This window comes from Oncorhynchus masou, chromosome 32 (genome assembly GCF_036934945.1).
Source record: "Oncorhynchus masou masou isolate Uvic2021 chromosome 32, UVic_Omas_1.1, whole genome shotgun sequence".
Taxonomy (NCBI): Eukaryota; Metazoa; Chordata; class Actinopteri; order Salmoniformes; family Salmonidae; genus Oncorhynchus; species Oncorhynchus masou.
In genome coordinates this window covers 11,332,868-11,360,591 of record NC_088243.1, presented here as the reverse complement: position 1 = coordinate 11,360,591, position 27,724 = coordinate 11,332,868, and the positions used below count along the sequence as shown (strand labels likewise).

Sequence of the window (27,724 nt, the reverse complement as noted above, 5' to 3'; positions counted from 1 at the left end):
AATCTTTATTTAACTATGCAAGTCAGTTAAGAACAAATTCTTATTTACAATGACGGCCTAACCCGGACGACGCTGGGCCAATTGTGCGCCTCCCTATGGGACTCCCAATCATGGCCGGTTGTGATACAGCCTGGAATCGAACCAGGGACTGTAGTGACGCCTCTAGCATTGAGATGCAGCGCACCGTGATCAAATACAAATCCTAGAATCAACTATTAAGGACTACCAGATCCCACTGGATTATCCAATTACACTGAATGAACTCCAGGACAAAATACAAACCCTCCAACCCAAAAAGGGCAGTGGGGTTGATGGTTTCCCAAATTAAATGACAAAATATACAGACCACAAATTACAATTGGCTACACTTAAACTCTTTAACATCATCCTCAGCTCTGGCATCTTCCTCAATATTTGGAACCAAGGTCTGATCACTCCAATCCACAAAAGTGGAGACAAATTTGACCCCAATAACTACCATGAGATATGCATCAACACCAACATTGGGAAATTCCTTTGCATTATCATTAACAGCAAACTCATATATTTCCTCAGAGAAAACAATGTACTGAGCAAATGTCAAATAGTCTTTTTACCTAATTACGGTACGACAGACCACGTATTCACCCTGCACACCCTAATTGACAAACAAACAAACCAAAACAAAGGCAAAGTCTTCTCATGCTTTGTTGATTTCAAAAAAGCTTTCTACTCAATTTGGCATGAGGTTCTGCTATACAAATTGATGAAAAGTGGTGTTTGGGGAAAAACATATGACATAATGAATCCATGTACACAAACAAGTGTGCGGTTAAAATTGGCAAAAAATGTCTACTGTTTCTCTCTCTGTCTCCCACCTCTATTTCTCTCTCTCTCTCCGTCTCCCACCTCACTCTCTATTTCGCCCCGTCTCCCCCCTCACTAACTCCTCTCTCTCCCTGTCTCCCACCTCACTTTCTATTTCCCATCTCACTAACTTCTCTCTCCCCGTCTCCCATCTCACCCTCTCTATGTTTCTCTCTCCCACCTCACACTCAATTTCTCTCTCTCCCACCTCACTCTCTATCTCCCACCTCACTCTCTCCTCTCTGTCTCCCACCTCACTCTCTCCTCTCTGTCTCCCACCTCACTCTCTCCTCTCTGTCTCCCACCTCACTCTCTCCTCTCTGTCTCCCACCTCACTCTCTCCCTCTGTCTCCCACCTCACTCTCTCCCTCTGTCTCCCACCTCACTCTCTCCCTCTGTCTCCCACCTCACTCTCTCCCTCTGTCTCCCACCTCACTCTCTCCCTCTGTCTCCCACCTCACTCTCTCCCTCTGTCTCTATCTTTCTCTCTCTCCAGATGAAGGACAGATTCTGAAACTGCAGGATGCATTAGATGAGCCTGGAGGAGGATGCTATACCAACAAAACCTTCAACACTGTGGACCTGGATGACCTGTCTGCCCATATGGGCAGTGACCAGGCAGCAGCGACCCCTGACCATGACCTGAAAAGCATTCTCCTGGAGACCCAGCATGTCTGACAGGAGATCCAATAGATCCAGGAAGACCGTGCCCAGCTCCCGGACCAGAACTACCACGTTTTGAACAACACGTTGTCGGACAACACCAGTGATGTGATCCGGGACGCCAACGGCATCGCAGCAGACATCACGGCCAGAGGAGAGGCCTTCTTAGAGGCTACACAGGATGAACAGGGAGCTGGAGGTTCAGCGAGGTAGCATTGACCACGTGGTACACATTACCCGGAAACAGTACACCAACCTGAGCACCACCTTCAGAGAGGTGATGTTCAGCTACAACGAGATGGAGCTGGTGCGCAGGGAGAACTGGAAGAGATAGATCCAGAGACGGATGAATATTGACTATCTTCAATGCCCTGGCTGATGGGAAGACGGCCCAGTTGGTGCTGACGCAGATCGCTAGTAGACACACAGATCTGCTGGACCTGGAAAAAAGGATCCAGGGGGTTTAGGAGTTTTTTCTGAATGTGCCTATTCTGACAGAGGAACAGGGAGACCAACAACATGGAGACCAACGTACAAATGACAGAGGCAAGTATCGAGGATGTCAGGGTTCAAATTGACAAACCAAGAGATATGACAAGAACAATCCCATAAATAAACTGTTCTGTGGCTGCTTTCCATGTTACAAATGATTGTATATCTGATACATTGTGTATGCGATACATTGAGTATCTTGATTTGAACGTAAATTATAAATGTATTTAAGAAATAACACTTAAAAACAGCTTTGCACTGTCTGCAATGGGACAGAGAGGTACTATAGGTCTACAAATAAGGCCAGGTACACATAAACAACATGCAGAACCATTCCGAAGCATCAAATATCAACTCGTGATCTGTCTCAAGATATCTACCCATAGAACAAGCATTTATTGGAAACAAGCAGAAATAATTTAGAGACTGGAAGTGGCTCTGGAAATCACACGGTGGAACGTAGCAATAGTAGACCTACCTTCATTGAAAATGCGCAACCGCCCACGCACTACGCAGAGTTTGTTCCACCAATATCTTTTAAATATATGAGCGGTATAAAATACAAAAACAACAATTAAATAGCTGTTTCCGGTGACATAAAACAACCACAAGGTGAAGTGACTAATGTCAATAAAGTTTCGAGAGTTTTCAATATGAAAACGTGATCATATTCTTCTGCTTGTTACACCTGCTACTGTTGCCATGAATAAACAGCGGCGGGGAACTCCCTCCCAGGGATGCATTTACTAGGAATCAAACGGAACCAAACGGGGAGGGAGCTACCTGGAATATGTCCAATAAGAAACGTTTTGCCACAGGTTTCTACAGTATGCCCTAATGAATATACCCAATAAATTAGGTAGTGGGCTGGCTCCTGGCAGACGCAGCTAGATAACAACACAAAGCATAAAGGGGAAATGATTCTCCGACTTTTTGTCTGTTCTGTTTGAATGCTTTTGTTCTTATAGGGAAGTCTACGGAGGAGATATCAGGTAACGTTTTTTTTCTGATTAAGTTTTACAATGATTCAGTCCTGTTGTAATGTTATCATAGAAGTACGAACGTTTGTGATGAGATGCGTTTTGCTCAGCGAGTTGAGTTTGGGTTGTTGTGAGCAAGTGGAATTGTGGGCAGCATTATTTAATTTGAATGTTAATTATTCCTTAAATGTAATGTGTTGCAATAAATAATGTCGCCAATATTCGTGTCTAGGTTACCTTCACATGTGCTTTGGCCAGACAATTTTGCCAAGTTCTGTTTAGGCACTTTACATTTTAAAGAAACTGCTGACAGTAATTTTGCGTTCTCTGTTGTACTGTAACGGTAAAACACATGTAGCAACATGAAATAGATTATAGAGCTCATTAGTCATAACCTACGCCTATAATGAAATCCCTGTAAAGGTTTAAAGGGAGGTAAAGAAACGCCACATCTGCTCATCCATGTCTTTCAGTGATCAAATTTATTGTGAAAATCGTCACTTGTTTTGTTATAAATATCCTGTGAGTCATTGGCCTGTAATCTAATACGAACTGATGTATATGTGTGTGTGTGTACTAGGAAGTCACCTCCGCCCAGTGTATGTTCACATTGTTCTATTGGTTTAGGGATGAGATCCTCAATAGGTGCCACTTCATTTCCTCTTGTAGGATGATGTTAATTGCGTCCTTGTTTTCTCTGTTTAAATCAGAAATAAACTACACTTAGTTTATGTTGCTAGCTTTTTGAGGAAACAAAATATCAACTTTACTTAGTTTATTGTATAACCATGAAGAATTAACTTTATTGCTTGTGTAGGATTTTGCACTACAATTTAAATAGGATGGTGATTTGGAGATGACTTACTGCAGTAAACCTCAAACCTTTTCCTCCCATTCCAGGTAGTATGAGAGACAGACTAGTTGACCTGCAGGGGGTGGCCCCCACTCCTCCAGACACAGATGAAAGGGGTCAGGGTAGCGATGATGAGGGAGAGCTGGAGCAGCAGTCAGTGGTGTTTGAAAATGAAGATCGGATGGACAGCATCTTCACAGAAGCCCAGTCCATGAGGAAGGAGATTGCTCTGCTCCGGATGGAAGTGAAGCGCCTGGGCAAGCATAACAGCCGATTCCTCACCTCTGTCCGGCGGATCAGCTCCATCAAACGAGACTCCAACACCCTGGCCAGGGGCATCAAGACCCGGGGGGAGGGCATCTACAGACGGCTGGAGAAGATCAGCATGCAGCACAAACAGCTGGAAGAAGAGAACGGGGCCAATTCTACCCTGGTCCGCATGGTGCGTTCTCAGTATGTTTCTCTCACCAGGGCCTTCCACGAGGCCATGTCTGAGTACAACCAAGCAGAGATGGGCCAGAGGGAGAACTGCAAGACCCGGATCCAGCGCCAGGCAGAGATCATGGGCAAGGAGGTGACCGGCGAACAGATCGACGAGATGGTCGAGACGGGGAAGTGGAATGTGTTCTCTGACAACCTCCTGACGGACGGGCGGACGGCACGCTCAGCGCTCACAGAGATCGAGAAGCGGCACAAGGAACTGTTGGAGCTGGAGAGTCGAATCAAGGACATCCATGAGCTGTTTTTCCAGCTGGCTCTGCTGGTGGAGGAACAGGGGGCCATGGTGGACAACATAGAGGCCAATGTGGCCGCCACTACAGACTTTGTGGGCAAGGCCCAGGTTCAGATCAAGAGGTGTGTAACGTACCAGAAGAAGAGCCTCTGTAGGAGAATGTTCTGTTGTTTCCCTTGCTGCAACAAGTGAGACCGACGGAGACATCAGTGTTGTATTTCAAGTCACTCTTAAAAAAAGGTTTCTTCAAAGGGTTCTCCCATGGGTACATCCGAAGACCGCTTTTAGGTTCTAGATGGCACTTTATTTTTCTTCCTAAGTGTAGGCTGCCTTTTCCTATCAAGTGTTTTCATGGCCATGAAAATGTACTTGTTTACACAAGCGCAAACGCATGTACTTGATGCTGACGATTTTCAGATGTACAGTATGTTTGTTTCATACACTGATTGTACAAAACATTATTGATGTCACTTGTTATCCACTTAAATCAGTGTAGATGAATGGGAATAGACAGGTTAGAAGCCTTGAGACATGGATTGTGTATGTGTGCCATTGAGAGGTTGAAAGGGCAAGACAAAAGATTTAAGTGCCTTTGAACGGGGTATGGTAGTAGGTGCCAGGTGCACTGGTTTGTGTGCCAAGAACTGCAACGCTGCTGGGTTTTTCCACACGTGTATCAACAATGGTCAACCACCCAAAGGTCATGAACCCTTTCTAGCCAACTTGACACAACTGTGGGCAGCATTGGAGTCAACATGGGCCAGCATCCCTGTGGAATGCTTTCGACACCTTGTAGAGCCCATGCCCCGATTGACTTGAAGGCAGTTCTTCGGGCAAAAGGGGTTCAACTAAATATTAGGCTGGTGTTCCTAATGTTTTATGCACTCAGTGTGTATTTAAAAAAATATATAATTATACCGTTTTTGAATGTATGTCATGCAGCCTTTACTTCCTCTCACTGTAGAAGACACAGTTGATATTAACGCCCTTGCTTAGCTGATGTTAGGAGAAAAGACTTGATATCTTGATGTCATACCGCAGACGCTAACATGCAAATGAATAGTGTGATGGGGTGTTCAATGACTCTGTTGGAAAAAGCTATCTGATGCTACAGGCTTTCAGTTAAAATATTAGAGTGCCGTTCCAAGGCTTGTTGCTCCCACTTAAATGTCCTGTAACTTTCAGCTGTATTGAATTTAGGATTTTACAAGTTATTTATGTTTTATGAGAGGAGATATAAATATCATTTTTAAATAATAAATTCTGTATAATGGCCCTTTACATTTGTTTTATTGTTACATTTCAGTTCCTTTCTTTAGAAGTTGAGACAACTGATTGCAACCTCAATGACTCAACTGTATTTTACATTGAGGAAACAAGAATATGCCTCTAAATGTATTATATTGTCCTCTACAGAGCCTTCAGAAAGTATTCATACCCCCTTGACTTATTCCATATTTTGTTGTTACAGCCTGAATTCAAAATGAATTAAATTGATATATATTCTCATCCATCTACACCCTGCCCCATTAGGACAAAGTCAGAACATGTCTTTAGAGATTTGTGCAAATGTCTTAATGAGATATTTCTGCATTCTATTTAACAAGTATTCACACCCTTGAGTCAATACTTTGTAGAAGCACCTTTGACAGCGACTACAGCTTTGAGTTGTCTTGCACATCTGGATTTGAGGATTATTTTTCTTCCTAGCGTGCTAGCAGATACCCATAGACTTACTCACTGCGTTAATGCTAGTTAGCATTGCCTTGCAAAACTACTAACTTCCTTCAGACTGGACACAGACACAGAAATGGTATGCACAAGGTCATCTGACTATGGGGAAGTAGATAACGGGCCTCCCTGCCAAAATCCTGTAGTATCCTTTTTAGTTAGAGGGGGAGTGGTGGTGACCAGCAAGTCTTTCCAAAGATGTTTAATGGGATTCAAGTCTGGGTTTTGGCTGGGCCTCTCAAGAACTCACATTCTTGATCTGATGCCATTCCAGTGTTGCTTAGGGTTGTTGTACTGTTGGAATGTAAATCTTCCCACCAGTCTAAGGTTGTTTGAACTCTGAAGCAGGTTCTCATCAAGGATTTGTATTTGGCTGTATTCATTGTTCCCTCGATCCTTACCAGTCTCCCAGTCCCTGCTGCTGAAAATGATTCCTATAGCATGATGCTGCCACCACCATGCTTCACAGTAGGGGTGGTGTTAGACGGGTGATGAGCTGTGCCTGGTTTTCTCCAGACATAGCGCTTTGCATTCAGGGCAAATAGTAAAAATGTGTGTCTCATCAGACCACAATATTTATCCTTAAGATCTGTCTTTCACATGACTTTTTGCAAACTCCAGGTGCTTTTTTTTGTTCTCATGAGTGGCCTTCTTGCCCAGTTTGAGTCTGGGTAGTTTCATATTTTCTCAATTTCCCAGTGACACTTTCAACACATTTTTCTACCCTCCCCCAGATATATGCCTCATCACCATTCTATCTCAGAGATCTACAGACGGGTCCTTGGACTTCATGATATAGTTTCTGCTCTGACATGCACTGTCAACTGTAGGACCTGATATAGACAGGTGTGTTTCTTTCTAAAAAACATGTCTAAATGGCCACAGGTGGATTCCAATCTAGTTGTAGTGAGCTCAGTATGAAGTGTCAGCTAAGGTATGTAAATACTTATGTAAATGAGATATTTCCTTTTCAATAAATTAGCAAACATATCTACAAACATGTTTTTACTTATATTGTGTGTAGATGGACGAGATTAAAAAAATATGTCGTCAATCTAATTTGAATTCAGGCCGTAACATAATATGGAATAAGTCAAGGGATATGAATACTTTCTGAAGGCACTGTATATTATCCAAGAGGCCAATGCTATTTTTACAGTGTCTAGAATGAGTTAAAAACAGAGCAATTGAGTCCTCCACAGATTGCAGTGACAATTTTTAAAAACTGTGTTCCATAACCCCACCAGCAAGTGGGGCAGGCCTATCTCTGTGACAATCACCCAACTCTAAATCAACCACTGCCCCTTCCCCATAGATATGTAACGGCCCTGTGTCGAAGTACAAGGATTGTATGTGTAAACTGTATAGTAATAATTACACTAGTCTGTGGCTACAGTATATCAGTATAGGGGCTACAGTATATAATATATAGCACTAAATTCAATTCCACAATGCAATGTGTGCCTGATGTTTTAGAACGTGAACTGAAGCAATACATACAATGCTGCTTTTGGATAGATATACTCTGTGTAGAACCCCGTTTAAATAGGCTAGGGCGAGGCTACGGGTAGGCTACCTCCCTCCTTGGTAGGCTAGTCACAAAGTTTTCACCAATTAAATAATTTCCTATATGTTGACTTTAGATCAAGTGAAAATAAGACAAACTGCATCATTCAAATTACTGTATAATTGACTGTATTAGTTTGATAGAACACATTGTCAAACGTTTTATTTGCGACAGTCAATCATTTTTGTTAACATAAATGTCAGGCTACAAAGTAAGCTACCATTATGGTCAATCAAATTGACAGTTGACTTGCAACATTGTTACAATAATGGAACGTCAGAGGAGCTATCTGCTTTGATGATCACAGTGGTAGCCGCAGCGTAGACGTAATATCATTCGATTGTTGTTGCTACGACGGATTGTTACATTGTTGCGGATAATAGAACATAAAACAAAACAATAATATTTTGCAATATAATATATATCAGGTGTTATTTTGACATTACACTACGCCAACCAGGATGGCCGAGTGGTTAAGGCGTTGGACTTAAGATCCAATGGACATATGTCCGCGTGGGTTCGAACCCCACTCCTGGTATAGTGCATAACATTTTTATGAAATAGTTCAGCTTACTGATGTCAAGATGATTGCCAACGTTCACACGAACTTAGACTTAATACTTAATGTGCGGAAAATGTATCAACAACCTGAAAGCTACAGCGTTTTGGATGACACGGCCGGACAGTAGATCAAGCCACGCCCCTCGACTGAAAAAAAACCCGCTAACAACAAACAAAAGTGCCATACTATTATTCTCATTCATGTGCGCTGATGTAAGAGGTATTGAGTTTCAATTGTATTAGGTGGTACAGTTAAAAAAACTAAGCTGAACAATGCATTTATTAGACCCCAGAATATATTATTGGATGACGTGCCTAGAGATGTGAATACCTTATATCTTCTAAATAACTGACATGGTCCATGCACACAGACAGTGTGGTGAAGAAAGCGCAACAGCGCTTCTTCAACCTCAGGAGACTGAAAAAAAGTGGCTTGTCACCAAAAACCCTCACGAACTTTTACAGGTTCACATTTGAGAGCATCCTGTCGGGCTGAATCACTGTCTGGTACTGCAACTCTCCCGAGGTTGGTGCGGTCTGCACAACGCATCACCGGGGGCAAACTACTCCAGGATACCTACAACCCCCGATGTCACATGAAGGCAAAAAAAGATCATTAATGACAATAACCACCTGAGCCACTACCTGTTCACCCCGGCGAGGTCGGTGCATCAAAGCTGGAACAGAGATAAAAAAACAGCTTCTATCTCAAGGCCATCAGATTGTTAAACAACCACCACTAGCACAGAGATATCATTGGCCACTTTAATAAATGGAACACTAGTCACTTTAATAATTCCACTTTAAGAACGTTTACATATCTGCATTACTCATCTCATATGTATATACTGTATCCATCACTATCTATTCTTTACTATCTATTGCATCTTAGCCACTCTGTCGCTGCTCATCCAGATATTTTATACTTATATATTCTCATCCCATTCCTTTACTAGATTGTAGGCATTAGGTTTTGTTGTGGAATTTGTTAGATATCACCTGTTAGATACTGCTGCACTGTCGGATTTAGAAGCATAAACATTTTGCTACACTTGCAATACCATCTGCTATCCATTTGTATGTGACAAATAAAATAAATTATTTGATTTAACTATTTTATTGTAGCCTAAAATAATAGTTGGTCAGTGAGCTTTCATTTATTGACATCGTGTGAGCCAGATGTCAGTTACACAGAATAACCTTCTAGTTGGGAATCATATTTTCTCTGCCTCAGTGACATTTTAACATCAACATCCTGCTTTTACTGCATAACTTAACCATTGTGAGAAATGCCTTTTACATTCACTGTCCTGCCAACATGAATTTGAACTAAGGCAAATACAGTTATGTTGTGCCAGAAATGGTTCTCCTGTCAGCTCTGCTGTGCCTGTACACACAGCCCATGACTGGGCCAGCCCTGATACATGCCTCCTATGCTTTGTGGCGTCTACTTCGGCCACGTATCAGGGCTGGGCTACACTGCTGTCCTAACTTTACACCAGTAGAGGTAGGAGACCGTTCTCATCCATTCAGTCAGTTCTGTTGGTCCTTCAGTCAGTTGTGCTGGGCCTAAACATTATATGGCTGGGCTAGCCTGTATCTGGAAGGTCTGGCCCTTGATGTGGTGGCTGGGGATTTGTTCACTGGTCTGACTCATTGAGATGGGCTGGCTGCTCTGGCTGTTGATGTGGATAGCCTGGGCCTGACCCTTCTGCTCTCTGGTCATCTGATCCGGTATGGGGCCGTGGTCATGGATGGGTGTCCCTTCGCAATCTGTGATAGTTTGCAAGCCCTGCCACACCCGATGAGCGTCAGTGCCGGTATAGTAGGTTTAGATCTCATAACGACACAGGGCGAGACCCAGATGCAGACACAGGAGGCAGATGGTTTGAATCTCTGATATTTATTAGAATACAAGGGGCAGGCAATAGGCAGGTTGAGGAGAGCCAGAAGTTCATCAAATCTAAATTAAACTTTATTTGTCACATGTGCCGAATACATTAACCAAGTCAGAGTCCGAAAGGTACAGGGGGGCAGGCAGGCTCGAGGTCAAGACAGGCTGAATGGGCAGGCAGGCTCGAGGTCAAGGCAGGCTGAATGGACAGGAAGGCTCGAGGTCAAGACAGGATGAATGGGCAGGCAGGCTCGAGGTCAAGACAGGATGAATGGGCAGGCAGGCTCGAGGTCAAGACAGGCTGAATGGGCAGGCAGGCTCGAGGTCAAGGCAGGCTGAATGGGCAGGCAGGCTCGAGGTCAAGACAGGCTGAATGGGCAGGCAGGCTCGAGGTCAAGACAGGATGAATGGGCAGGCAGGCTCGAGGTCAAGGCAGGCTGAAGGTCAAGGCAGGCTGAATGGGCAGGCAGGCTCGAGGTCAAGACAGGCTGAATGGGCAGGCAGGCTCGAGGTCAAGACAGGATGAATGGGCAGGCAGGCTCGAGGTCAAGGCAGGCTGAATGGGCAGGCAGGCTCGAGGTCAAGGCAGGCTGAATGGGCAGGCAGGCGGGCTCAGAGTCAGGGCAGGCAGAACAGGTCGGAAGCGGGAGGGCTAGAAAACAGAGACTATGAAAAACAGGAGCACGGAAAAACACGCTGGTTGGCTTGACAAGACAAACTGGGAACAGACAGAGAGAACACATGTATAAATACACTGGGGATAATGGGGAAGATGGGCAACACCTGGAGGGTTTGGAGACAAGCACAAAGACCGGTGAAACAGATCATGGTGGAGTGGAGAACTCAGTTTACAAGCTTTTCATGATATTAGTCATCATGAAGACTCATAGTTACTTGTCTTAAAGTTAGGCATAGGCTACCTAATTTCAAAATAGGCCATCACTGTCAATCGTGAACAGTGACGACCCATCATTCAGGGAAGCAGCATCCAATACATTTTTGGACTGAACTTTTTGTGCTGTGCTCACTTGTAAGGTGGTCCTGCTTGTGGGCAAATTTTGAGAAGTTGGGAACTCCGACCTGAAGATCACTGACGTCACAATTCAAACTTGTTTTTGTTAGTTCCCAGTTGTCTTGAAAGCACCATAAATCCAGAGAAGGCCAGACTTATGACAAAAATTGCCCACAAGAAGGACCGCCGCGCCATCTTCCTGTCAAGTGAGCACAGAACAATTTTTTTTGCCTAAAAATAGTATTGTATTCTGCTGCATAAATCCTGTAATATTCCAGGGAGATATGTGTATTGTAGCTAAGAAAGTAATACTAAGTGTATGGTGTGGAGTGAGCTGTTAGTAGCCCACGTGCCTCAGCCTAATAATTTGGTCCCTTCATAACTTTCATAACCTACTGTTCTGACTAAGCTGTTAGTAGCCCATGTGGTGGTTCTGTTACTAGCCCATGTGCCTCACCCTAATAATTTGTCTCTTTTCATAACTTAGCCTACTGTTCTGACTTAGTGGTGCACATGTAGCGTATAGCCTGTTTTAAAGAAATGTAATCATTGAATATTGTAAGAGCTTTCAATGTATGCTTATATGCCTCCTTTATTCATCCTATGGTTCTGACTTGGTTTACAAGGAGAATACTGTAAGAATGGCCCATGTTCTGAATTATGTTGCTGTACATTTCAAAAGTGGCAAACAAGTAGTTACATTGACTACGTCTGTCCTAGCTCGCTTATTAATGTCATTAAGCCAATCTAGGCTAAATATCCCAAGCAGGGCTAAAGCAACTTCCAGAGAGTGTCCGGCTCTTGGGCTTTGCGGTGGTCACTGATTTGGGTGTCCTCGGCAGAACGGTGTTGCCATAACTAAGTGGTCACATATTGTTCTGGGTTTCACTGCGCAAGAGTAGAGGGGGGTCCGTGGAGTTTTATGAACTTGAAGGCAGACTCATGGTAAATTAGGATTTTTTTCAATGCTCTGATTGGCCAAAGTGGTCAAGCCTCCGAAGCCCTCCGCAAGTGCACACATGTAGTCGATATATACAGTGCCTTGAAATAATATTTGCCCTCTTTCCGATTTTCTCTATTTTTGACACTGAACGTTATATTAGATAAAGGGAACCTGAGTTTTGTTTTACACTGAACGTTATATTAGATAAAGGGAACCTGAGTTTACAAATAACGAAAAAAAGTATACACATTTTATTTAATTAACAAAGTTACGCAACACCCAATTCGACTGTGTTAAAAAGTTGTTCTTGATGTGCATCAGTTCTAGCGTATTAATATGTTTTATGGAAAAAGGTGTCTCCATAATGAATCTAAATCGCATACCTACATCTGGTAAAAGGTGTGCCTCTCGCTTACGTGACTCAACGCCTTAAAATTATACGTTACCGTCACATGTTCATTTGTGTCTGTTTAGTTTATTATTAAAGACCTCACCATGAACGCCTTAAACGTCTGTACATGATTTTGTAAAAAATCAGAGTAATCTAATCAATTTAATTGGTCGATTCAGCTAAAATAGGCACATCAGCTCAATACAACAATTATTAGGCTCGTTGATATCGCAGCCAGCCACTACTTTGTAGATATGCCTATTTCTCACATCAATACAGACAAGTGCTTCTTTGTTGGAGGCAGCCTAGGTCTCTTGTGGCGCATTCGGGAACTCGGCAATCTCTTACTTCCAACTCCAGTGCGTTCAAGACAACTGGGAAGTAAGGAAAAAACGAGCTCAGACTGAAATTTCTTTTTTTGAACGGTCATTCAACTCGGCATTACAATTCAGAAACTCTGGCATCTTTCTGACCTGAAAAATCCATGATGTCATTACTTGACCCTCGCCACCATGCAATCCTTAGGCTATACACTTCTGTGGAGATGTCTTGTGGTTAAATGCAGGGCTTGAATTGAGGGGGTATATGAGGTTATAGGCCTAACCCTTGTTATAGATGGGAAAACAGCATATGCGACCCCTTGTTTGCTTAGCCTTAGAAAAAAACAGCCCAGATTACATAAAGTGATCTAGGCTATAACAATGATTATCTCCACAATTATTTCCACATGGTCTACTAGCCTATCAAAGGTCTTGCTCAGCCTCACCATAAAAGGAAAATGTGGTTGGGTTCATTAAATGCTTAACAATTTAGAATATTAGTGGTAGGCTATGCTTACCACAAAAGACCGAGAACACCCCAGCCTGTTTTGATTACAGATCATGATGAAGCCTGAACATTTCAGCTGTTTGTCATTTTAGCACACAATCGCCTACAGATTTGATACACATTAAGACCTATATTTAATCTGAATTTGACAAACAATAGCCTGACTAAGATCCTGACGTTTCCCCATTTTTTTTATTTAACTAGGCAAGACAGTTAAGAACAAATTCTTATTTACAATGACAGCCTAGGAACAGTGGGTTAACTGCCTTGTTCAGGGGATGAACAACAGGTTTATACCTGGTCAGCTCGGGGATTCAATATAGCAACCTTTCGGTTACTGGCCAAACGCTCTAACCACCAGGCAACATTAATGTTACTTACCTTACAGATCACAAAGTCATCTAATTTCCACTTCATTCATATGCAAAAACATTTGATTCATACACTGGCTTGTCTTAGCAGATATGGACAACATGACAATAACAGTAGCTGATGTAATGAACAGTTGGAGAGTGGTTGGTAATGCAGGACATCAGGTGGATCCATGTCTGGGTGTTGGGCAGAATCCCTAGATTCTGGAGAACAAGAGCAGAGTAAAGGGAATGGGGTAGGAGACAGATGTAAACAAGCAAACACACAGGTTACAGGTTGATCAGGTATGTAAAAATGGTTATTTAAATGTTTGATTAGACATATAATAATGTTCATGGAAGACAGAAAAGGATACCCATCTATTTTTTTATGTCAGTGGGGTTGAGGTAAGGGCTGGTACCTGGAAAAGATAGAGGAGTTGTGAGAGAAACTCAGGGTGGTGTTATGACCACTGGAGTCATACACCTTAACAGTATGTTAACTAAATGTAATTATTTTCAAATAAACCAAAATTGCCTTAACACAGTAGGCCTAAATATTTCCTGACGATATCACAACTTAAATATAGCCTACTGTTACGCATGCCTCTATGAAGAGGGAACGTAACACCCTGCTACAACTCAACTCTCCGTGAAAGAGGTATGGGACTGTAGGTGAGTAAGGATGACAAAAGGCAGAGAGAGTGGTACCGTTTACAAGGAATTTATTCCGTCACACGGTAATATGGGGAAAAGGGGCTGGACGTAACAAAAGCAAAGAAAGTAAATCTCAAATCCCCTTCTATCTAACCTGCCTACCCACTATTTACCTAATTTAGCACCACCTGGTGCCCTAACCAATATACAGGGGGTGGTCCGCCCAGGTCTTACCTAGTGTGCCTTGACAATGAATATACTACGGGTATATGTATGCCCGCGGGCCTCTTGCCGAAGCACTCCCTAGATGCCTTCCCAACTTATGGCAAGGTGCTCCATCATGCTGGAAAGGCATTGTGTCACCAAACTGTTCCTGGATGGTTGGGAGAAGTTGCTCTCGGAGGATGTGTTGGTACCATTCTCAGGCAAAATTATGAGTGAGCGCACTCCCTTGGCTGAGAAGCAACCCCACACATGAATGCTCACATTTCCACATGTTTATTAGCTTTGGAAAGCAAATTCGTGTCTAAATCGTGAAAATAAGACCTGTGCAATGTGCGCATTTTTTCCAACATCATGACACTTATTTGGAGTCTGTGGCTCAAGTGCTTTGAAAGCTATTGAGGTTTGAAAGCGCGAATACCCGTCGAATATCGAACTTGAAACTGTCTTTACCTCGGTGTTCGACCGATGGTGATATTTCATTCACATAGCGATCTATCTATACAGTATGTGAAAATAGATAGATAGCTAGCTAATTTGAGTTAGTCTGTCCTGTAGCTAATAATACATCGTTATTTTTATTTACTTGGATAGATTATTCCAGACATGTGGACAATTGGAAACAGGGCAGCAAAGTTTCTCAACCAGAGCGTTTTAGAGGATATTACTATTGAACTGTGTATCAATTTAATAACCAGACCTTCATACAAACGTGCTATGCTGAATTCTTGACGCACGATCGAAATTTAATGCCAGCACGCCCACAAGCGAGTTATAATGGGTGGCCTAAATGGCAATTTACCGTAATTTAGTGTACATTCACCGCCATCACACTCCATCATCGGATTGGTCGCGTATGCGGCGTTTACGACTTTGTGGCTGTGGTAACGACCCTTCTCTCGCCTTCGTTCAGACTATCGCGAGACGGAGATTGTTCTGTTGCTTTACACCCCTTGAACAATGGGACAGATATTTCACCGGATGTATAAATGTGAAGCATCCGGTTGGCGTTTCCACTAACTATCAAATATGGCGATGAGGGGAAGTCCATTGGCCGGCAGAGGGAAAATAAGGAGAAGAGGTGGCTTTTGTCCAACATTCTGCTATTTTTGTCATCGATGGAACATTTGATCTTCATACAGTTCTGTTTCCAAAACTATTATCTGTAACAAACAGACTGGACTGCGTTTTGTAGACTTTACTTTTTCCAAAGTAAAAAACAGAAAGAAAAAAAAGTGTCGCTTGGCAGGAGCGCAAGGGCTCGGTGTTCCCTAACGAAATGATCGAATAAATGTTCAAACAAGCCAATACGACCTCACGAGCCCGTGCTTGGCTCTGCCTATATCCTTGGTTATTCTGTCCACTATGATTCATTTGCTCCCATTGGAAACGACAGGTTCTGGTCTGTCTTGGGTCAGTTTAAAAAAAACTTTGGTTAAATCCTCCGTATGTGCGCGTTTACTTCTTTAAAAAGTCCTTCCCTTGAAAAACGAGAAGCGGAAAACTGTTTGTCCATCTTGAAGGGTTCGAGACCTGCTCCCTGCCTGTTTCATTACATTAGTGTCAGAAGTGATCGGATCTTGCATCCACGACAGTGCGTGTGCTCGACAGGTGTGCGAGTTCATGTAAAACGTAGTCCCAAACTAGCGCGAGGACGCGCTCTTTGAAAAGAGGGAGAAGTGCAACGACCCCGACCCTTTCTAGTAGTTACTACTATCAAAGTCATAATGAGCAAAATTGTAATAATTCACGAAAAAAATGATTATGGTCTTAATTGAAGGTTAGCAGTGTGGTTAAGGTTAGGTTTCAAATCAGATTCTAAAATGATAAAGCGGTAGAAATGGACGGGGTTTGTGATTTTGTGGCTGTAGTAACTAGTGACGACCAGCATGCGGACCTGTGTTTAGACCAACAAGTGTACGCACACTAATAGCAGTGTTCTTGGATATTGGACCGTTGGCTTTTATACTTGTCGAATTCTCAGCGCAGCTCAAGCAATTTCTCCAACTGTCAACACCTTCAAATTAACATTGGACGTGTACCCGAGACGCGTTGGTTGGGAGGTGCGTGTTCGGGCAGTAGTAGGCAGTCGGCTCCCTGGGGCGGCAGGGTAGCCTAGTGGTTGGAGCGTTGGATTAGTAACCGGAAGGTTGCAAATTCATATCCCCGAACTGACAAAGTACAAATCTGTCGTTCTGCCCCTGAACAGGCAGTTAACCCACTGTTCCTAGGCCGACATTGAAAATAAGAATTTGTTCTTACTTGCCTAGTTAAATAAAGGAAAAATAAAAATAAAGTAGTGCCCTGCGGATTGTGGTCTCAGAGCCAGCTATTGCCGCGTTCACGTGCTAGCTGTTACTCGGAAATGTTCGACTTGCTAACTGGTTGCGCATAACTACAACCAGTTAGCAAGTCAGAAATGTCAGTCTCCTAGTTCCGACTGGTATTTCAACGCAGCATGTGGCAATGGGACTCCGGGCTCTCGCGTCTGTGGACTATGTATGAGTATGCTTAAAATCTCAGGCATGCGCAGCAGTGAGCCACTGATCGTACTACGCTCTGGTTGGTACAATTTTCCTATTTCCCACCGTTGTTGTCGAGCAGACAACTGTTTTTGTAGTCCACTATCACGTAATTGTTTGAAATTTAGTTCAGGTTCTTGTTTAATTGTAGGCGAATCTTTTTTTATAGGCGATATGACGTCTGCTCTCTTAGGTCAACTTGAAGAATGTTGGACAACCTTTTACAAGAGACATGCAGTCGGTTAGCAGCCTTTTTCTATGTCATAACTGTGTTTGTAGTTCTCATACAGTACACTATGAACACTATGGTTATTAACAGATTAACAGATGAATAAAAATGACTTCACCGCTTCATAGCGCATCAGTAGTTGGCTGGATGCAAACTCATAAAGGCACACAGGATTTATTTGAATCCTTTCAGGACTTTAACCCCGCAGACTATGGTGAAGTTGCCTATAGACTCTGATCTTGGGTCAGTTTTGCATTTCCCCCACTGATGTTTAAGGCTGGGGGAGGGGAACTGATCCTCTATTTGCGCATCCCACAGATACAAACTAGCCCGATGGAGAAGTATTACATAATGATTTGGCTGTTCATTATGCAGAGTAGTAAGTTAGTTTGATACATTGTGACCTTGCACAGCCTGCATGTAGGCCAAAACATTCGTTGGAGAAGTTTTGTTAGGCATCATAAAGGATAGGGGCAAATAGCAGTGTTTTATGTAAATGCCCTTAAGAAAAAATCTTGCAGTCAGAATGCGGTATAACTGCAGTATCCTGCAACTACTGCATCCCAAATACCACAGGCGACTGGTTACTGAAGCTTCAAAGGGGTGATTATAATATTTTTCAACTTGCTCTATTTCACTTCAAAATCCCAAGCAGTGTTGGATACATTTAATCCAGATAAATCAAAATGTTGATTAAAAAAGGTTGAATGTTTAACACTTGAGTCAAGTGGAGTGGTTAGTGTATGTAAAATAACCCATAGTCATTTAATTGACATTAACCAACCAACGTATCCTTAAACTTTAGCCCCGTGTTATATATAAGGTTAAATGTAACCTTTTAACTAGGCAAGTCAATAAAGAACACATTCTTATTTACAATGATGGCCGACCAAGAGGTAAAAGGCCGACCAAGAGGTAAAAGGCCTGATGCAGTGACGTGGCTGGGATCATAAATAAACACGTAGGACTGGAACACTGCAATGCTGTTTCAGTTTTTCTTCCACCCCTTTCTCCCCCACACCCTCCCCTTTCTCCCCCCACACCCTCCCCTTTCTCCCCCCACACCCGCCACTTTCTCCCCTACACCCTCCCCTTTCTCCCCCTACACCCTCCCCTTTCTCCCCCACTTTCTCCCCCCCACACACTCCCCTTTCTCCCCCCACACACTCCCCGTTCTCCCCTACACCCGCCACTTTCTCCCCTACACCCTCCCCTTTCTCCCCCCACACACTCCCCTTTCTCCCCTACACCCGCCACTTTCTCCCCTACACCCGCCACTTTCTCCCCCCACACCCTCCCCTTTCTCCCCTACACCCTCCCCTTTCTCCCCTACACCCTCCCCTTTCTCCCCTACACCCTCCCCTTTCTCCCCCCACACACTCCCCTTTCTCCCCCCACACACTCCCCTTTCTCCCCCCACACCCGCCACTTTCTCCCCCCACACCCTCCCCTTTCTCCCCCCACACCCTCCCCTTTCTCCCCTACACCCGCCACCTTGTCCCCCCACACCCTCCCCTTTCTCCCCCACACCCTCCCCTTTCTCCCCCCACACCCGCCACTTTCTCCCCTACACCCTCCCCTTTCTCCCCCTACACCCTCCCCTTGCACTGCTATTTTGATATAGATTTTGCATTTGATCATACTCCCCTTCCTGTATCACCTACAGGTGCTTTAACAAGGTAAACAGTGCCTTCGTAAACTAGTCAGACCCCTTGACTTTCCACATTTTGTTAGGTTACAACCTTGTTCTAAAATGGATTAAATTGAGGCCAAAGAGTTCATTCTTGGTTTCATCAAATCAGATATTTTGTTACTCATGGTCAGTCTTTAGGTGCCTTTCTGGCTAATTCCAAGCGGGCTGTCATGTGCCTTTTACTGAAGAGTGGCTTCTGTCTGGCCACCCTACCATAAAGGCCTGATTGGTGGAGTGCTGCCTTCTCCCATCTCCACATAGGAACTCCAGAGCTCAGTCAGAGTGACCATTGGGTTCTTGGTCACCTCCCTGACCAAGGCCCTTCTCCCCCGATTGCTTAGTTTGGCTGGGCGGCCAGGTCTAGGAAGAGTCTTGGTGGTTCCAAACTTCTTCCATTTAAGAATGATGGAGGCCACTGTGTTCTTGGGACCTTCAATGCTGCAGAAATGTTTTGGTACCCTTCCCCAGATCTGTGCCTCAACACAATCCTGTCTCAGAGCTCTACTGACTATTCCTTTGACTTGTTTTTTTCTCTGACATGCACTTGTGGGACCTTTTATATAGACAGGTGTGTGCCTTTCCAAATCATGTCCAATCAAGTTCTAGAAACATCTCAAGGAGGATCAATGGAAACAGGATGCACCTGAGCTCAATTTCAAGTCTCATAGCAAAGAGTCTGAATACTTATGAGGTATTGTGAGTAGATTGCTGAGGAAATGATTTTGTTTAATCCATTTTAGAATAAGGCTGTAGCGTAACAAAATGTATAAAAAGTCAAGGGTCTGAATACTTTCCAAAGGCACTGTATACACAGTAAAACGCAGTACAAGTATTACAACTTTCCCTTACGACGTTTTTCTCCCAGCAGAATCATCCTATGATGAAGAGTATGACAGTCGTGGTGGTGGGTGGAGGTGTGGTTGGCTTCTCCACAGCTGTGTGCATCGCTGAGGCCCTCCCCTACTGCTCTGTGACCCTCATAGCTGACAGGTTTACCCCAGACACCACCAGCGACGTGGCTGCTGGGATCCTGATTTGCTCACCGTTCCCAGGTGAGGCATGGGCATCTCTTTATCCAGTGAATTAAGTTTATTAACAGTCATTATTTTTTTTCCTCCCTCCTTCTCCCCCCTCTGTCCCTCTCCCCCTCTTTCTCTCTCCCTTCCCACCTTTCCATCTGCCTTCCTCTCCCTCTCTCCCTCCCTTTCTCCCTCCCTCCATTCCCCTCGCTCGCTCCCTCCCTCCCTCCCCCTCGCTCCCTCCCTCCCTCGCTCGCTCCCCTCGCTCCCTCCCTCCATTCCCCTCGCTCCCTCCCTCCCTCCATTCCTCTCGCTCCCTCCCTCCCTCCATTCCTCTCGCTCCCTCCCTCCCTCCATTCCTCTCGCTCCCCCCTTCCCTCCATTCCTCTCGCTCCCCCTTCCCTCCATTCCTCTCGCTCCCCCCTTCCCTCCATTCCTCTCGCTCCCCCTTCCCTCATTCCTCTCGCTCCCCCTCCATTCCTCTCGTTCCCCCTCCATTCCTCTCGTTCCCCCTTCCCTCCATTCCTCTCGCTCCCCCCCTTCCCTCCATTCCTCTCGCTCCCCCCTCCCTCATTCCTCTCGCTCCCCCCTCCATTCCTCTCGCTCCCCCCTCCATTCCTCTCGTTCCCCCCTCCATTCCTCTCGTTCCCCCTCCATTCCTCTCGCTCCCCCTTCCCTCCATTCCTCTCGCTCCCCCTTCCCTCATTCCTCTCGCTCCCCCCCTTCCCTCATTCCTCTCGCTCCCCCCTTCCCTCATTCCTCTCGCTCCCCCCTCCATTCCTCTCGCTCCTCCCTCCATTCCTCTCGCTCCCCCTCCATTCCTCTCGCTCCCCCTCCATTCCTCTCGCTCCCCCTCCATTCCTCTCGTTCCCCCTCCATTCCTCTCGTTCCCCCTCCATTCCTCTCGCTCCCCCTCCATTCCTCTCGTTCCCCCTCCATTCCTCTCGCTCCCCCTCCATTCCTCTCGTTCCTCCCTCCATTCCTCTCGCTCCCCCCTCCATTCCTCTCGCTCCCCCCTCCATTCCTCTCGCTCCCTCCCTCCATTCCTCTCGCTCCCTCCATTCCTCTCGCTCCCTCCTTCCCTCTCGCTCCCCCTTCCCTCATTCCTCTCGCTCCCCCTCCATTCCTCTCGCTCCCCCTTCCCTCATTCCTCTCGCTCCCCCTCCATTCCTCTCGCTCCCCCTCCATTCCTCTCGCTCCCCCCTCCATTCCTCTCGCTCCCCCCTCCATTCCTCTCGCTCCCCCCTCCATTCCTCTCGTTCCCTCCTTCCCTCTCGCTCCCGCCTCCATTCCTCTCGTTCCCTCCTTCCCTCCCCCTCTCCCTCCATTCCTCTCCCTCCCCCTCTCCCGCTCCCTCCATTCCTCTCGCTCCCTCCATTCCTCTCGCTCCCCCCCTTCCCTCCATTCCTCTCGTTCCCTCCATTCCTCTCGCTCCCTCCATTCCTCTCGCTCCCCCCTTCCCTCCATTCCTCTCGTTCCCCCCTCCATTCCTCTCGTTCCCTCCTTCCCTCCCCCTCTCCCTCCATTCCTCTCCCTCCCCTCTCCCTCCATTCCTCTCGCTCCCCCTCCATTCCTCTCGCTCCCCCTCCATTCCTCTCGCTCCCTCCTTCCCTCCCCCTCTCGCTCCATTCTTCCCCCCCCTCCCCCCCCCCTCCATTCCCCTCCCTCGCCCCCGCCTCCATTCCCCTCCCTCGCCCCCCTCCATTCCCCTCGCTCCCCCTCCATTCCCCTCGCTCCCCCTCCATTCCCCTCGCTCCCCCTCCATTTCTCTCGCTCCCCCCTCCATTCCCCTCGCTCCCCCCTCCATTTCTCTCGCTCCCCCCCCCCTCCATTTCTCTCGCTCCCCCTCCATTCCTCTCGCTCCCCCCCTCCATTCCTCTCGCTCCCCCCCCTCCATTCCCCTCGCTCCCCCCCTCCATTTCTCTCGCTCCCCCCTCCATTCCTCTCGCTCCCCCTCCATTCCTCTCGCTCCCCCCCTCCATTCCCCTCGCTCCCCCCTCCATTTCTCTCGCTCCCCCTCCATTTCTCTCGCTCCCCCTCTCCATTCCCCTCGCTCCCCCCTCCATTTCTCTCGCTCCCCCCTCCATTCCTCTCGCTCCCCCCCTCCATTCCTCTCGCTCCCCCTCCATTCCTCTCGCTCCCCCCTCCATTTCTCTCGCTCCCCCTCCATTCCTCTCGCTCCCCCCCCTCCATTCCTCTCGCTCCCCCCCCTCCCATTCCTCTCGCTCCCCCCCCCCTCCATTCCTCTCGCTCCCCCCCCTCCATTCCTCTCGCTCCCCCCCTCCATTCCTCTCGCTCCCCCCCCCTCCATTCCTCTCGCCCCCCTCCATTCCTCTCGCTCCCCCCCCCCCCTCCATTCCTCTCGCTCCCCCTCCATTCCTCTCGCTCCCCCCCTCCATTCCTCTCGCTCCCCCTCCATTCCTCTCGCTCCACCCCCTCCATTCCTCTCGCTTCCCCCTCCATTCCTCTCGCTTCCCCCTCCATTCCTCTCGCTCCCCCTTACATTCCTCTCGCTCCCCCTTACATTCCCCTCTCCCGCTCTACATCCCTCTTTCCCCCCAGATATCCCTCTGGAACAGCAGCAGAGGTGGTTCAAGGAGACGATTGATCACCTGCTGGCTATTGCCCAATCAGAACAGGCATCAGAGGCTGGGGTGTTGCTCAGCTCAGGGTAAGGATCCTCAACCATAAAGGAATGGATGCTGTATAGTGCACTATTTTTGACCGGAGCCAGAAGAGAAGTGCACTATAGGGAATAGGGTGCCATATGAAACACAAGTTACAGCCAGTTCAATAGTTCTGACATTTATTCACAAGTTCTACTGGTTGAAAATGCTCACCACTGTGAAGGGGTTTGGTATCTTTTAGATGGCAAATACACAAGGAGCTGCCTGTGGATAAGGTGCCATTCTGGTCTGCATTTGTGCTGGGTTTCCGAATCATGACAGACCGTGAACTGAAACGGTTTCCTGAGCACAAGTTTGGCCAGGCGTTCACCACAGTGAAATGTGAATGTTCCAACTACCTGCCATGGATGGAGAAGAGGTACATTCTTGGTCTTAGCTTGTTTTGACTTCTATACTAGTCACGTGTTCATCTATTAACGGTTTTACTGTATCAAAAACATTTACAGCTACTCTATGTACTTCCTGAATTCAAATATAGATGGATTTTGCTTTTTTTCTCCATTTCAAATCTTTTATGACCGACTTTAAAAAGTGTTTTTTTAGGTTTAGAAAAGCAGGAGGCCAGGTTGTGAAGCAGAAAGTAAACGACCTCCAGGAACTAAGCAGCCAGGGATACGACGTCATCGTCAACTGCTCCGGTCTGGGCGCCAAGTCTCTAGTAGGGGACTCTCAGGTCTACCCTGTCAGGGGGCAGGTCCTCAAAGTGTGTACACACACACACACACACCTAAGAGAGCTTGTAAATAAGCATTTCATTGTGCTGTATATGACCATAAATGTCCATATGATTTGAAGGTCCAGGCCCCTTGGCTCCAACACTTCATCCGGGATGGGGAAGGGCAGTCATATATCTACCCAGGGATGCACAGCGTGACATTGGGCGGCACCAGGCAAGTCAAGTTTATTAGAAAACAGAATTGCGTCATGAAATAAGATGCTCTTTACCTGAGGAATACTCTGAAAAATACATTACATAATGATAATGTAGAAAGTGGGATGTACGAATTACCACAAAACATCACATGTTCACTACAAGTTCAGTCTGTAGGCTCTGTAGAAGAGAGACTTATCTTTTTGTGCGGCTGATTGTCTCTGTAGGCAGGTGGACGACTGGCGCCTGGAGGTTGACCCAGAGGACAGCCAGGGCATCCTGGAGCGCTGTAGCAGCCTGGAGCCGTCCCTGAGCAGGGCCAGGGTCCTCGGGGAGTCTGTGGGGCTGAGACCCAGTAGGAAGAACGTCCGGGTGGAGAGAGAGATGGTCCTCCTGGGGAGCCGACAGGTACCGGTGGTGCATAACTATGGCCATGGGGGCTGGGGGGTCACTCTGAGCTGGGGCACAGCCCTGGAAGCACTGGGGCTGGTCAGGAAGTGTCTCCATGAGAGGCCCCCCAGGGCCAGGCTGTGAACACTACACAGATACTCTGCCATAGAAATTATTTTGGAATAACTTTGATATAATTACTTGATCTGCACTGTTTTTTTCACACAACTAGTGGTACCTGCTGCCATTGCACATTCATGAAATTAAAGAAAGCAATGCGATTTTGCTCACTTGATATGATGCAAATTATTTTATGAAATCTCCACAGTGAAAAGTTATTTGAATTGTCATCTGAATGTTATGGAAGATACCAAGATGAATGACATTGACTTTTCTGTTTTAGAAAAAGCGGCAAAACCCCAGAGAGAAGGATATTTCAGACAAGACATTGTTAATGGCTGAGGTAGAATAGTTAAAGTTACAGGGACTTGACATTTCACTAAGTATTGTCTTATGTTCAGATTTAATAAATTCTAACTTCACAGAAAAATAAAAATACCTTGTTTTTTTGTATTGCTTTAATGACACTCAAATCTTAATAAAACAAATTCTGTAGTCCTCAGTCACAGTATTTCATATACAGTATTAACATAACTTACTGCTTGGCAATGTTCATACTAGTTTAGAATCAAACAGGGTTAAAGGTGAAATATGATAGGAAACCCAGTAAGATCTATTTTTGTCAGTTATCAGTCTGTGAGCCCTCCAGCTGGGGCCTGTGGTCTGCGACACATCTGGCACTTCTTAGTACTGTATATGTGGCGAGGGCCCATTTATCTTGTCAGATATTGGCAGTCTTTCCTCCAGGATGGATCCCGACCTGACAGGTGTAGTTTTCCTTCCCACAGCAGACTTGAGTCCTGTCGGCTTCAGACTAAGGAGGAGTGTCTGCACGGTCAGTCTAAGGTGCAGGGCTGGGTTGCTGCTTGTGTAATAACTATATGCATTCTCCAAAGAGGTGCTGTCTAAAGACTAGTGTTCAGAGGCACGATCCTAGTCACTTGTCATTGCTGGGGGTGATGATACACATGGGTTTGGGTTTGACAGGGAAGGCTTGGCAAAACAATGCTTGGGCCTACATCCCAGTGATGGAGGGGATATTAAGGTATGTTAACCTGGGAACTTCTATGTTCAAATAACATACTAGACAGAACACTACAAGGTGTGTTGAGCAGTGGTTGTGAGGGTGGGTAGGGTCCTTCTGAGTGTCTTAGTAGGTGTGGTAGAGCCTCTTGTGTAGGTTCTCCCTGCACCCCGGCCTTGGACATGGTGGTATGAGCTGGCTCTAGGTCTTCCAGGGTGTGTTCAGTGGTGTGGAGGCTCAGGTCTGAGTGGAGCTCCCCCAGGGAGAGGCAAGGCCGCAGCAGCCCCAGGGCTGTGGGACTAGGCCTACCTCCCAGCCACAGCTCCTCACAGCTCCAGCTCCTCAGCAGTGTGGCTATATGGGTGTCTCTGTGATGGCTCTGGCCCCGCTCTGTTCTCAGGTTGTAGCTGGTCATGGGGACTATTAGAGATGGTAAGGTAGAGGCCTGGTTCTCTGATCTGGTCTGTAGGGTGGTTTTGCTGGGGTGAGTCAGGGGGAGGCTGAAGGGGAGGCTAGGGTTCTCTGGTGAAGGGAGGTGACTGGACTCACAACCTGAGGAGGACCTGCTCATGGAAGATGTCTTCTTGCCCCTCCCTCCTGAAACAAACAGGCATTGTTAGTGGATTAATATGCCGGCCTTTTCAGAGGAGCTGAAATACATGGATGGAAACAGAACTGTAAAAAACAAACAAAAAAGAAGCATTTATTGTATTGTGAAAGCTGACGGGAATATGAAGCATAATGTCCAGTAGAGATGACTGATGAGTGAAATAAGCAGGCAGAGCGGTCTAGTAAACCACGGAGTAGTTTATTCCATTCTCGGGCTCTCACCATGCCAGTGGCACACTTTAGAACTGTTCAAAGACCGGTTATGTCCCAAATGGAGCCCCATTCCCCAATGTAGTAATCGCACCATGTAGTGCACTATTGGTCTTGATTAAAAGCAGTGTACTACATATGGAATAGGGTGCCATTTGGGACAGACAGATATACCAGTATAACTCCTAGCATCAGAAGAGCTATGGGAAGATCGCCCTGAGCTGTTTGTAACACTGATTTTAAGATATCGTCAGCTATAACACACAGCTTATCTTATAAATAAACAGTCTTTTTCCCCAGTCACAACTATGTATTTTGATGTGCCTACAATTATTGTACAAAAATGCTGCGGCAACATTTTAACAAGTAAATATTTTTTTATTTTTTACCCTTTTGTCTCCCCAATTTCTTGATATCCAAATGGTAGTTAGTCTTGTCCCATCGTTGTAACTCCCGTACAGACTCGGGAGAGGCCAAGGTTGAAAGCCTTGTGTCCTCCGGAAACATGACCCTGGCAAGTCACACTGCTCGCTTAACCCGGAAGCCAGCTGCACCAATGTGTCGGAGGAAACACTGTCCAACTGGCGACCGTGTCAGCGTGCATGTGCCCATAGGAGTTGCTAGAGCGCGATGGGACATGGACATCCCGGCCGGCCAAACCCTCCCCTAACCCGGACGACGCTTGGCCAACTGTGTGCCGCCTCATCATGGGTCTCCCGGTCATGTCCGGCTGCGACACAGACCGGGATCTTTAATTGAACCATCTACTAACTCTGAATCTTGCATTAAGCATGTCTGTCTTTATGCACTACATTACATGGTTCTGAACTAGAAAAATATACACACAAAAGCAGCACATCTTGAGAAATATACAGGTGTGGCAAGTCCTCGTCATAAACTCTCCACCAGGGCTGATGACATTCACAACAGCCTTCATATATCATCACTGTAATTTTAAAGACTAAAACCAACGCAAATAACCACAATAAGAAAGGTACAGTTATCAAATAAAGCTTCCATAGTAAATATATGTAAGTAGTACTGAGATCTTTTTTTTACTACAGCAGTCATCATTTTCAGCCAATGCAAAGACAGATCTATTCCTGTGTGGGTCCAGAAGCAGCTCTACAGAACACATTGTACAGGTCTCTGGAGATAGTGGAGTGAGTGTAGGAGCATGAGAGTTCGCTCTCCTCTCCCTTTCTCTTCTACACAGGCAGAGTTAGATCGATACCCTCATCAGTTCTACTCCGTTCTGGTTGAATGAAAAAAGAGCCAGAAGAAAAATTGTCTAAGAAAATAGTCTCAGAGTAGAAGTGCTGATCTAGGATCTGGTCCCCTCTGCTGTGTATTAAATCAGATCTAAACGTCAAAACTGATCCAATATCAGCAGTCCTACCTGGAGACACTGAATACAGGCCCAGATGACTAAAGATGCCTGCAGATGGAGGGCAGTAGAGTATAGAGTTGATGAGAAGAGCGCTGTCGGATGATAAGAGAGTCCTTTACTCCCACGGTGCAGAGAAACAAAAGAAAGTCACATAAAAAAAAGAGCTATAGCCAAGTCTCTCTCAGGGGCCTTAGAACTCAGTTTGGAATGCTCAAGCTATGAGTGAAGAATGGAGCC

At 45.9% G+C, this 27,724-nt stretch overlaps 3 protein-coding genes, 1 long non-coding RNA gene and 1 other non-coding gene across 12 annotated transcripts in view; 3 read left to right on the top strand and 2 right to left on the bottom strand.

The window, feature by feature from the left end:
• The first annotated feature begins 2,859 nt into the window (after nt 1-2,859).
• LOC135525572 (syntaxin-11-like) lies at nt 2,860-5,848 on the top strand. Its single transcript, XM_064953270.1, has 2 exons — nt 2,860-2,993; nt 3,882-5,848. Exon 2 carries the CDS (start codon nt 3,887-3,889, stop codon nt 4,757-4,759), a length of 873 nt encoding a protein of 290 aa, XP_064809342.1. The 5' UTR covers nt 2,860-2,993; nt 3,882-3,886; the 3' UTR covers nt 4,760-5,848.
• A 2,472-nt stretch (nt 5,849-8,320) lies between these two features.
• On the top strand, nt 8,321-8,403 carry trnal-uaa (transfer RNA leucine (anticodon UAA)). The gene has a single exon. It is a non-coding gene; the product is annotated as a tRNA-Leu (tRNA).
• A 5,264-nt stretch (nt 8,404-13,667) lies between these two features.
• LOC135525571 (uncharacterized) lies at nt 13,668-16,453 on the bottom strand. Its single transcript, XR_010453182.1, has 2 exons — nt 15,526-16,453; nt 13,668-14,266 (listed from the first exon to the last, which is right to left on the bottom strand). It is a non-coding gene; the product is annotated as an uncharacterized LOC135525571 (long non-coding RNA).
• Nucleotides 16,434-24,690, top strand: ddo (D-aspartate oxidase). 6 transcript variants are annotated; one of them, XM_064953269.1, is made up of 8 exons: nt 17,365-17,486; nt 20,036-20,219; nt 22,749-22,857; nt 23,055-23,231; nt 23,417-23,576; nt 23,669-23,767; nt 23,976-24,152; nt 24,538-24,690. In XM_064953269.1, exons 1-8 carry the CDS (start codon nt 17,478-17,480, stop codon nt 24,604-24,606), a joined length of 984 nt encoding a protein of 327 aa, XP_064809341.1. In that variant the 5' UTR covers nt 17,365-17,477; the 3' UTR covers nt 24,607-24,690. The 6 variants fall into 6 exon arrangements, with proteins under 6 accessions (XP_064809338.1, XP_064809337.1, XP_064809339.1 ...); XM_064953266.1 differs by lacking the exon at nt 17,365-17,486 and adding an exon at nt 16,434-16,786 and having other exon boundaries at nt 23,976-24,690; XM_064953265.1 differs by lacking the exon at nt 17,365-17,486 and adding an exon at nt 17,198-17,285 and having other exon boundaries at nt 23,976-24,690.
• Nucleotides 24,691-24,699: 9 nt separating this feature from the next.
• The window catches only part of LOC135525569 (SAM and SH3 domain-containing protein 1-like), a 103,978-nt gene continuing 100,953 nt past the window's right edge, over nt 24,700-27,724 (bottom strand). For all 3 annotated transcript variants that reach the window (XM_064953260.1, XM_064953261.1, XM_064953263.1), the window contains exon 19: nt 24,700-25,875. In XM_064953260.1, coding sequence (XP_064809332.1) covers nt 25,295-25,875 — 581 coding nt within the window. In that variant the 3' untranslated portion in view covers nt 24,700-25,294. The remainder of the gene's footprint in view (nt 25,876-27,724) is intronic.